The sequence below is a fragment of the Rhinoraja longicauda genome, chromosome 28, assembly GCF_053455715.1.
Source record: "Rhinoraja longicauda isolate Sanriku21f chromosome 28, sRhiLon1.1, whole genome shotgun sequence".
Classification (NCBI taxonomy): Eukaryota; Metazoa; Chordata; class Chondrichthyes; order Rajiformes; family Arhynchobatidae; genus Rhinoraja; species Rhinoraja longicauda.
Window position 1 is genome coordinate 27,086,245 of NC_135980.1, and position 12,166 is coordinate 27,098,410.

General features: G+C 48.5%; 1 protein-coding gene across 1 annotated transcript in view; it reads left to right on the plus strand.

Moving 5' to 3' along the window:
* LOC144607067 (calponin-2-like) overlaps positions 1–4,027 on the plus strand; it is a 41,127-nt gene extending 37,100 nt beyond the window's left edge. The window contains exons 7-8 of the mRNA XM_078423642.1: positions 662–808; positions 1,829–4,027. Coding sequence (XP_078279768.1) covers positions 662–808; positions 1,829–2,092 — 411 coding nt within the window. The 3' untranslated portion in view covers positions 2,093–4,027. The remainder of the gene's footprint in view (positions 1–661; positions 809–1,828) is intronic.
* The last annotated feature ends 8,139 nt before the right edge of the window (positions 4,028–12,166 follow it).

The window sequence follows — 12,166 nt, forward strand, 5'->3', positions numbered from 1 at the left end:
ACCCAAGTCGTACCAGCTTCAAAGTCGTCGTGTCGAATCTCATTGTCTGTACGCGTTCTCACCTGTCCAACAGCTAATAAAGGCCTATTACATTTATCATTGTTACTTTTTTGCACACATTCATTTGTTCTCTATAAAATTTTGAAAGGACTGGACAAGCTAGATGCAGGAAAAATGTTCCCAATGTCGGGGGAGTCCAGAACCAGGGGCCACACAGTCTAAGAATAAAGGGGAGGCCATTTAAAACTGAGGTGAGAAAAAAACGTTTTCACCCAGAGAGTTGTGAATTTGTGGAATTCTCTGCCACAGAAGGCGGTGGAGGCAAATTCACTGGATGAATTTAAAAGAGAGTTAGATAGAGCTCTAGGGGCTAGTGGATATGGAGAGAAGGCAGGCACGGGTCACTGATTGTGGATGATTAGCCATGATCACAATGAATGGCGGTGCTGGCTCGAAGGGCCAGATGGCCTCCTCCTGCACCTATTTTCTATGTTTTTCTATCTCTCTACATCACTGTCTATATCTCTTATTTCCCTTTCCCCTGACACTCAGTCTGAAGAAGGGTCTCGACCCAAAACCTCGCCTATCCCGTGTAGTTAGTTGGCTGTCAGTGCCACATGGTGTTGATGGTTTTGTGTGCCTCTTTCTGTCTGCCGTCTAGATGGGAACCAATAAGTGTGCCAGCCAAAGTGGCATGAGTGCCTACGGAACCAGGCGGCATCTCTACGATCCAAGGGCACAAGTGCCCGCAGCAATGGACCAGTCGACGATCAGTTTACAGATGGGAACCAACAAGGGAGCGAGTCAGGTTGGTGCAGTTTGCCCGTTAACGCCGCAGGTCAATTGTGACGACAAAGAGCAGATGTCCAATGGCCAACTGCGAATATGGGCACAGATCTGGTTCAGGTTGTAGGAGGCACTCACGCCTTGGTGCTGCCCACGGTTCACGCCCCACTTTGCAGATCAGCCTTTAAAATCCAGGCTGACGCTCTAGCTTTAGTGCAGAAACAGGCTCTTTGGCCCACCGAGCCCACGCCAACCAGCGTACCCATCCCCGCAAGTGATAGGAGTAGAATTAGGCCATTCGGCCCACCAAGTCTACTCCGCCATTCAATCATGGCTGATCTATCTTTCCATTTATTATATTGTTTACAGAATACTATGTTTACATATTCTGTTGTGCTGCTGCAAGTAAGAAATGCATTGTTCTACCTGGGACAAGTGGCAATAAAACACTCTTGTCTCCTAACCCCTTTCTCCTGCCTTCTCTCCATTGTCTTTCTGCTGACTGGTTAGCATGCAGCAAGTGCTTTTCACTGTACCTCAGTTAGGGTTGCCAACTGTCCCATATTAGCCGGGACATCCCGTATATTAAGCTAAATTGGTTTGTCCTGTACGGGACCATCCTTGTCCAGTATTAGGCCCGGGGGGGGGCGCTGTAGGCCCCGACACTGTAGGCCCGGGGGGGCGCTGTAGGCCCCGACACTGTAGGCCCGGATACTGTTGGCCCGGGGGGGTGCTGTAGGCCCTGACACTGTATGCCCGGGAGCCGCTGTAGGCCCAGACAGTGTAGGCCCAGACAGTGTAGGCCCGGGCGCTGCCTAACTGAGGCTGCTTAGCAACCCATTTCCTGGCCCGGGCGGCCGCCATTGGTGGAGCGGGAGCACGTGGCCGCTGGCTGGGTGAGGTCACGTGGGGCGCGAGGCGGTGACGTCACCTTTTGTCCCTTATTTGGTAGTGAGAACGTTGGCAACCCTAGCCTCGGTGCACGTGACAATAAACGAAGCTGAACTAAACTAAACTAACGTTTTCTCCACTCGTGTGCCAGGCAGGGATGAGGGCACCAGGCACCAGGAGACCCATATATGACAAGAAGCTGGGCACCGAGCAGTGTGACAACAGCACTGCGTCGCTGCAGATGGGGAGCAACCAAGGGGCCAACCAGAGCGGCACCAACTTCGGCCTGGGTCGCCAGATCTACGACCCCAAGTATTGCCCCAAGACTGAGCAAGGACAGAATGGAGGCCACTCCGATTACAATCCAGAGTACGTGCCAGAGCACCCCGCCGACTACCCAGAGCAGCACAACTGAATCAGCGGAGAAACAGCTGGCGTTTGTGTGGCCATGTCTCGCATGTCCCAACTTTCCCTCTATCCCAGTGAATGTCTCTGCATTTCAAGTATGTTTACTTTAGTGATTGTCAAACAGAAGCTGATATTAATCTACTTTCCAAATCCTCATGTTTGTTTAACTTGCGACACAAACCCTGGCAAAGGAAGACATTTGTCTCATCCTGAAATATGTTCTTCAAATTTAAGAATTTCATTGATGTGTCGGTGTGAAGTGGCTGGGGAAAGGGGGAAATGTGTTGCTTCAGTATGAAGGAGACTGGAGAAAGCAACACTTGGTGATGGGGCAGTGTTTAGTGATTGTCCTTTCGAGTCTCCAGCGAGTGTAACGAGAGCATTCATTTTAAGTGCGAGCAGCTTGTTTTTAAGGATTTGTGGGTTTTTAAAAAAAACAAAAAACATATTTCCTCCTTTCTCAACAAAATGTCGTGAGTGCTCTGGAACGTGAATGTGTGTGTGTGTATGTGTGTGTGTGTATGTGTGTGTGTGTATGTGTGTGTGTGTATGTGTGTGTGTGTATGTGTGTGTGTGTATGTGTGTGTGTGAAGTTGCCCGTGAGAATAGAAGCAAGGTGTAACAGAGATAGAGTCCGGGGATAGGGCCAACAATAGGGATCGTTCAACATACCCTACAAAGGATAGAAACATAGACAATAGGTGCAGGAGGAGGCCATTCGGCCCTTCGAGCCAGCACCGCCATTCATTGTGATCATGGCTGATCGTCCACAATCAGTGACCCGTGACTGCCTTCTCCCCACATCCCTTGATTCCACTGGCCCCTAGAGCTCTATCTAACTCAATAACTTTATCTCATTGCAAAATTTCCTTCCCATTACGCACGAGCCGAACTGTGTGGCAACAGGAATAGGTGGAAACTCCGAATTATTTATGTAAATATCGCTTCAAACATTCCATTATCCAAACCAATTTCTCTCGTCGAGGATGGGATTCGAACCCACGAGTGCAAAGAACAGTGAATTAGCAGTCCATCGCCTTAACCTCTCGGCCAAATTCGTTCATCCGTTCAGGAGGTCTCGACTCGAAACGTCACCCATTCCTTTTTCTCCAGAGATGCTGTCTGACCCGCTGAGTTACTCCAGCGTTTTCTGTCCGCGGGGGCGGTCTGGCTGGGAAAAAGCCGCCACCTGTTTCCAATCTTTACACCCTGCCAATTCCAATGACATTCCACGGTCGCAGCGTTTTTATTTTCCTTTGTTGCTTCTCAAAACAAGCTGGATTCTTTTCGAGCCTGGCTGACGTTGGGAAGGGTTAGCAGTGAAGAGGATGTGGCAGAGTTAAACCCCTGGGACTAATCCTTGCGCAATGTTCACGGCACCGGACCTTGCACATTGCCCCACCGTCACTGCAGGCTTGGGCGTGTGTTTTCTCGCCAAACCTGAAGTAACGAATTTTGGCAAACGCCTTTCACAAAGTAAACTGGAACTTGGCTATTGCTGAGCCCACAGACTGCTGTTGTTCCTTGACCCATGATCTGCTTCTTGCCCTTCACCACCCACCACCTCTACAAGAACGCACTCTCTAGCCACCGCCGTTAAAGACAATACACGACCATGATCGCGATCGACTTCTTGCACGTTCCCCCTTGGCCCACCCACCACCTTTCCCTTACCTCCCCAACATCCTCAGTCTGCAGCCAGTTCAAAACCCAGAGTCACGCAGACCTGGAAACAGGCCCATCGACCCAACTTGCCCACACCGACTAACATGTTCCTATCTACACCAGTCCCACCTGCCTGTGTTTGGCTCACAACTCACAATGCCATTGTCTAGGGAAATAACTGCAGGTGCTGGTACAAATCGAAGGTATCACAAAATGCTGGAGTAACTCAGCGGGTCAGGCAGCATCTAGGAGAGAGGGAATGGGTGACGTTTTGGGTCGAGACCCTGAAGGGTCACCCATTCCCTCTCTCCTGGATGCTGTCTGACCTGCTGAGTTACTCCAGCATTTTCTGATGCCATTGTCTCGTCTGTATTTCACAATGGGAATGTACAGCGTCCACCCATGTCTGAAATCCCAGTAATTCCCAACACTGGGGATTGTGGATGGGGAAGGGAGGGCCAGCAAGTTATGTGAATTGCTTTTTCATGTTAGAATAAACATCTGCAATGAGGCCGCATGCTGTAGATGTCGTGCAGAGCCAAAGTATTAATCCAGTTTGGCACTCCACGAGCTATCCGAGCTTAGATTCGTCAGGGCCCTGAAGCCAAGAAAACGCTGGTTTTAGTTTTGTTCTCTACGTTCTGCAAAATGGAAGATAAAACTGGTACTACATATAAAGTTTTTTAAAGTGCAAAAACCGCAGATGCTGGCAATCTGAAATTAGGACATGCTGCAAATACTCAGTGGGCCAGGCAGCGTTTGTGGGGAGCAAATGCTGCCTGGCATCCTGGATATTTCCAGCTTTTTTTTCTCGCTATTAGTACTATGGAGTTTTGTGCCTTTTGGACTTGTCATTCTCCACTGTGGAGCACTTGTTGCAAATGTACTCTTCTCTGTACTACGTATGCCGTTCTTATTTTGTAATCCAATTATTAAATGGTTTTGTAATTTTGCTTGTGCAGTTTCTAGTACTATGTTCCACTTGGTGAAGATAAATGAAGGGCTCCTCAGTCAGAAATGGCAGACCTTGCAAGGGGGGGGGGGGGGGGGGGGTTGAACAAACAAATAGCAAAGGCTTTTGTGTATTTTTGATGGATGGTTGATGGTTAGCATGGGCCCAGTGGGCCAAAGGGCCTGTTTCCATGTTGTGTGACTTTTTTAACAACACAAACGACTTCCCAGTTGGAGCTAATGAGCCACGCGTCCAACAAAGAGGACTTTAAAGAAGTTAAGTGTTGGAAGCTGGTCTACACTGAAGATGCCCACGTTTGTCATACAGAATTTGTCTGCTCTTTAAACCATTTCTTCCTCTGATCAACTCTTCCTCTTGCAATCAACAAGCCCCTGAGACCCATGCTTGTCTTCACCTCCTCACCATGTCTTGATTTATCAATAGACAGATAGACAGAGTACCCCAGCATAACAGGCAGCATCTCTGGAGAGAAGAAATGGGTGACGTTTTGGGTCGAGACAATTCTTCAGAACTGAGGTCTATCCTGGTTTACACCAACGATAGACACGAAATGCTGGAGTAAAACTCAGCGGGACGGGCAGCATTCTCTGGAGAGAAGGAATGGGTAACGTTTCGGGTCGAAACTATTCTTCAGACCTGAAGTCTGGATCTATCTTGGGAATAATTGAGTCTTTTTAGGGAAGCAGTCAGTGAATAGTAGGATCGGTGATTGGGCCCAGACATTCACAGTGCCTGCCAGTGAGTTGAATGTGTAAACTGGTCTGTCATGTGTTCCTTTGCCACTGCATGAAACCGGTTGCAGTAGGTGCAGAAGATGCAAACCAAAAAGCCTCCAGGTGATTTAGTTGAGCGACAGGCAAATAACTGGGAGATGCAGTAAACACATGTACTCGGGCTGCCAACTTCCTCACTCCCAAATACGGGACAGGCGGCCGCCATTGGTGAAGCGGGAGCACGTGGCCGCTGGCCGGGTGAAGTCACGTGGGGAGCGGGGCAAAGGGGCGGTGACGTCACCCTTCGTCCCTTATTTGGGAGCGAGGAAGTTGGCAACCCTACCGATACGAGACAAGGGCGGTCCCGTACGGGACAAACTAATTTAGCCCAAAGTACGGGATGTCCCGGCTAGTATGGGACAGTTGGCAACACTAGCATGTACTGAGGTGAGGCCATTCATTTTTGGGAGCAAAATCAAAAGACTCAATGAATCTTTATTTGTCACTGTGATATTTAAATACTGACCGATTGTAAACGCTGGAATTTAGAAGATTGAGGGGGGGATCTTATAGAAACTCACAAAATTCTTAAGGGGTTGGACAGGCTAGATGCAGGAAGATTGTTCCCGATGTTGGGGAAGTCCAGAACAAGGCGTCACAGTTTAAGGATAAGGAGGAAGTCTTTTAGGACCGAGATGAGAAAGTTTTTTTTCACACAGAGATTGGCGAATCTGTGGAATTCTCTGCCACAGAGGGTAGTTGAGGCCAGTTCATTGGCTATATTTAAGAGGGAGTTAGGTGTGGCCCTTGTGGCTAAAGGGATCAGGGGGTATGGAGAGAAGGCAGGTACAGGATACTAAGTTGGATGATCAGCCATGGTCATATTGAATGGCGGTGCAGGCTCGATGGGCCGAATGGCCTCCTCCTGCACCTATTTTCTATGTTTCTAAACCCCTGAATCTCAGTTCGAAGAAGGGTCTCGACCTGAAACGTCACCCATTCCTTTCCTCCAGAGATGCTGCCTGACCCGCTGAGTTGCTCCTGCATTTTGTGTCTATCTTTGGTTTAAACCGGCATCTGCAGTTCCTTCCTACAGAGATTGTAAAATGGTGATTCATGCTGTACAGACTACAGGAGGTTTTGAATACAGGAGCAAGGGTATCATGTTACAATTGCATCAGGCTTCAACGAGTCGACACCAGGATTATTACACATCAGGATTATCACGCAATGTGTGGGGGAAGGAACTGCAGATGCCGGTTTAAAACAGAAGATAGAAGCAACACGCAGGAGTGTCTGAAGAAGGGTCTCAACCCGAAACGTCACCCATTCCTTTTCTCCCGAGATGCTGCCTGACCCGCTGAGTTACTCCAGCTTTTTGTGTTAATTATGCATAGTTTCGCTCTGCGTAATAAACTATTTATTGGAGTATCAATGAAACGCTTGCCGAGATGGGAGGGCAACAAAGGTTCACCAGCTCGATTCTGGGACAGCAGGAGCATCAGATGAGGATAAATCACCAAGTTAGTCGTTTTTATTTTAGTTAGGCCCGGCCGGGGCTGTTTCCAGGTTACTCTTCTGCCTTCACGGAGCCAGGCTCTGTCCCCGAGTTTGATAGTGTTTACAGCATGATTGACCTGCCAAATCGTGAGGTTACAGATTGCGATGGAACCCGGCTTAGTTGCCGACGGTTCACAGAGCCTTGCAGTTGTCCAAACTTACTTTAGAATTCAAAGATACACCGCGGAAACAGGCCCTTCAGCCCACCGAGTCCGTACACTACACTGGCACTATCCTACCCACATGGATGGTCTTTTCCATAAGTTAGGGTGCGTTTATTTGGCTGACTGAACTCTTTTATCTCTCAATAATGTTTTATACCCATTAAGGAGTCGAGTGTGGTATTTGTTACACTAATCGTCAGAGGAGAACGTACCATTTACGTAAGTCGATTAACCTACACACATCTTTGGAGCGTGGGAGGAAAGCGAAGATCCCTGCAGGACCTGTACATCAGGAGGTGCAGATCCAGAGCCAGCAACATTATGGGGGACCCCTACCACCCCAGCAACGGACTGTTCCAGCTGCTACGGTCAGGCAAACGCCTCCGCTGTCACGCTGTGAAAACGGAGAGGATGAGACGGAGTTTCTTCCCACAGGCCATCAGGACTGTTAACTCTCATATCACCAGGGACTAATTTAATTTACTGTATTCATTTATTTTTTGTGTTGTGTCTTTTAAACAAAAAAAAATCTATTCTGTTTTGTAGTTTAGCACAATCCGCAGGCGTGGCCACTTTCATTTCACTGCACATCTTGTATGTGTATGAGACAAATAAAGTAGAATTGACTTGATCTTGGAGAAAACCCACGGGGAGAACGTACAAACTCAATACAGACAGCACCCGTAGTCGGGAAGGAACCCGGGTCTCTGGCGCCGTAAGGCAGTACCTCTAACGCTACGCCACCGTGCCGCCCTTAGGTGTATTATTGTCACGTGTACTGAGGTACAGTGAAAAGCTATGTTTTGCGTGCTATCCAAACAGATTAGATATACCACACACGGACACAATCAGTTCAAACTCATGTGCAACAAAGATAGAGTGCAGATTATTGATCTCCGTATTGTAGCCCTTGTGGTGTAAGACAATAACTGCAGATGCTGGTACAAATCGAAGGTATTTATTCACAAAATGCTGGAGTAACTCAACAGGTCAGGCAGCATCTCAGGAGAGAAGGAATGGGTGACGTTTTGGGTCGAGAACCTTCTTCAGACTGACCCATTCCTTCTCTCCTGAGATGCTGCCTGACCTCCTGAGTTACTCCAGCATTTTGTGAATAAGTAGCTCTTGTGGTGCATCAGTTCCATAGACAATGTCCAATGCCTGTAATGGGGTGAGGATGAATCGAACAGTACCCTAGCTTATAGAGCGAGAGCTAGATAGAGCTCTTAAGGATAGCGGAGTCAGGAGGTTTGGGGAAAAGGCAGGAACGGGGTACTGATTGAGAATGATCAGCCATAAACACATTGAATGGCAGTGCTGGCTCGAAGGGCCGAATGGCCTCCTCCTGCACCTATTGTCTATTGTCTATTATGGATGCCTGGTAACAGAAGGAAAGAATCTTACGAATGGTCTTTCCACAAGTTAGGGTGTGTTTATTTGGCTGGCTGAACTCTCTCAACAACGTTTTATATCCATCAAGCAGTCGAGTGTGGGGTTTGTCATAAGAGGAGAACAAGAAACACCAGCAGTCAAGTCACGATACTCAGTCGTGAATGAAGGAACAAGAACGAGGAAGTTATTTGGAAAAGAGGAAACATTAAATTGGTGCGGTTGCTACTTCTGAGGCTTTATGACAAAATAGACAAAAATAAAAATCCGATCAAATTGTTCACCATGGCGATAGTTTCGCATCTGTGGAAATACAAGTCAAGAATGAGAATGGTGTGTGTACATGCCCATTGAATTGAATTGAATACATTTTATTAGCCAAGTATGTACACATACAAGGAATTAGCTTTGGTGCTTTGTTCACAAGTAACAACGCGACACGCAGTAAACAATTAAGAATAAGACTTTATTATTTCACACGCGTGAAGAATTAAATAAAATACCAGAGCAAAAGGAGGCTGCAGACTTTTGGCTGTTGAGCAGAGTTACTGCTCGTGGAAGAAAGCTGTTTCTATGTCTGGCAGTGGCTGGTTTGACAGTGCGGAGTCGCCTTCCAGAGGGAAGTGCTTCAGAGAGTTTGTGGCCAGGGTGAGAGGGGTCAGAGATGATGATGATCTTGCCCGCTCGCTTCCTGGCCCTTGCAGTGCACATTTCGTCAATGGGGGGGAAGGTTGCGGCCAACTACCTTCTCAGCTGATCGAACGATGAGCTGCAGCCTCCCGATGTTGCTATTGAGGGCGTGCAGCGTAGGTTTACTCGGTTAATTCCCAGAATGGCGGGACTGTCATATGTTGAAAGACTGGAGCGGCTAGGCTTGTATACACTGGAATTTAGAAGGATGAGAGGGGATCTTATCGAAACATATAAGATTATTAAGAGGTTGGACACGTTAGAGGCAGGAAACATGTTCCCAATGTTGGGAAGTCCAGAACCAGGGGCCACAGTTTAAAAATAAGGGGTAGGCCATTTAGAACGGAGATGAGGAAAAAAAATTTCAGTCAGAGAGTTGTGAATCTGTGGAATTCACTGCCTCAGAAGGCAGTGGAGGCCAAGTCTCTGACTGCATTCAAGAGAGAGCTAGATAGAGCTCTTAAGGATAGCGGAGTCAGGGGGTATGGGGAGAAGGCAGGAACGGGGTACTGATTGAGAATGATCAGCCATGATCACATTGAATGGCGGTGCTGGCTCGAAGGACCGAATGGCCTCCTCCTGCACCTATTGTCTATTGTCGTGCTTCGTGGCTGAGCCAAACCAAACCAGACCACATCCATGCAATAGTGGAACAAAAGACCGGGGAAATTACCCGATTGACTGAGTGAAGTAGATGCAACAAGAACTGAGAGTAGCTCACGTGCTGAGTTATCTTCTCCCAGTACCTGCTCATCTGCCACTTTCCAGTTCACGTCCAGCTGCGTAGTTTAGAGATTCGGCCTGAGAACAGGCCCAATGGCCCATCGGGTCCACACCGACCGACAACCACATTAGTTCTATCCTGCACACTAGGAACAATTTACAGAGGCCAATTAGCTAGAAACCTGCACGTGAGTGAAAAGGCTGCCCCTCTCACCTTAAAGCTCCATCCTCTTGTTTTCGATTCCTCTACTCAGGGTAAAAGATTCCGTGCATTCACTCTATCCATTTCCCTCATGATTTTACACACCTCTACAAGATCACTTCTATGTAGGGGTTGCCAACCATCTCACTCCTAAATAAGGGACAAGGTGACGTCACCGCCCCACGCCCCTACGTGACCTCACCCAGCCAGCGGCCACGTGCTCCCGCTCCACCAGCAGCGGCCAGCCTGGTCCTGGAGGCGGGTTGCTACGCAACCTCCGTTAGGCGGCACCCGGGCCTCCAGGCCTACACTGTCCGGACCTACAGCGGCTTCCGGGTCTATAGTGTCCGGGCCTACACTGTCCGGACCTACAGTGTCGGGACCTACAGTGTCCGGGCCTACAGCGCCCCCCTAATACGGGACAAGGGCGGTCTCGTATGGGACAAACCAATTCAGCCCAATATACGGGAAGTCCTGGCTAATACGGGACGTTGGCAACCCTACTTCTATGCCTCCTGCACTCCAAGATATGAAGTCCTAGCCTGCCCCAAACTCTCCCGACAGCTCAGGCCCTCAAGTCCTGACAGCATCCTCGTAAATTTCTGAAGAATCTATGTCAGAACAAGGGTCCCGACCCAAAATGTCACCCATCCTTTTTCTCCAGAGATGCTGCCTGACCCGCTGAGTTACTCCAGCACTCTGTATCAATCTTTGGTATAAAGATTGCATCTGAGGTTCTTTGTTTCTACTTTGCAGCACTGTTTCCAGCTTAATGACATCCTTCCTACAGCTTGGTATCCAAAATCATGAATACATATTGAACAAAAATGTATCAGGCCCCTGGGGAACGTTATTTTAATATCAAAGTCCAGTTGCAGAGTCCTTCAGAAAATGACCCAGATTGACCCAGTTATCAACTCCAGTTTGTCACTGCTTATCCCAAGGTACCAGGCCAATACTGCAATCACTGGCCACTCCAAGTTTAATCTTCTGTTCTTATGGAATGTAACAATGTCTGAAACATAAGTGAAGGCTGTTATTGTGAATCAGACTTCCTTTTCGAGCGGTAGACGCAAAAAGCTGGAGTAACTCAGCGGGTCAGGCAGCATCTCTGGAGAGAAGGAACTTCCGGGTGACGTTTCGGGTCGAGACTCTTCTTCAGAATGATGTCAGCGGAGGGGGCGGGACAAAGATAGAATGTAGTCGGAGACAGTAAGACTAGTGGGAGAACTGGGAAGGGGGAGGGGATGGAGAGAGAAAGCAAGGGCTATCTGAAGTTACAGGAGTCAATGTTCATACCACTGGGGTGTAAACTACCCAAGCGAAATACGAGGTGCTGTTCCTCCAATTTGCACTGGGCCTCACTCTGACAATGGAGGAGGCCTAGGACAGAAAGGTCAGATCGGGAATGGGAGGGGGAGTTAAAGTGCTGAGCCACTTTTCGAGCGGGTTGGGTGATCCCCCCAAAGAAAGTATAAGCTCTCGTGGCCAACAGTTCCACAGCCCTTGATTGTCTCCTCTCCATGGGTGAACACAGATAAATGAACTCTTGGACCTGTACAAACAACTTTAAGTTTATTGTTGCCCATCTTAGCTGTCAGCCGAGTCTCTATTGACGAGATCCTTGCTTCAAGGTGATGATTCACAATCGTTGGTGTTGGAGTGGGCCGCTGGAGGCCCTGCAGCAGCCTGGGACTATTCTAAAGCGGTAGAATTGCTGCCTCACAACGTCAGAGACCCGGGTTCGATCCTGACTACGGGTGCTGTCTGTATTGAGTTTGGACGTTCTCCCGATGACTGCTTTGGTTTTTCTAGGGGTGCTCCAGTTTCCTCCCTCACGTAAAACTGTCCCTAGTGGGCGTCGGGTGGTGTTAATGTGCGGGGGTCGCTGGTCGGTGCGGACCCGGTGGGCCACACTGTATCTCTAAATGAAACTAAATATGACCCAAATAATTGGAAAGACAATTAGCCGGTTAGTTCATCTGGGAGGATCGTGTCCGAA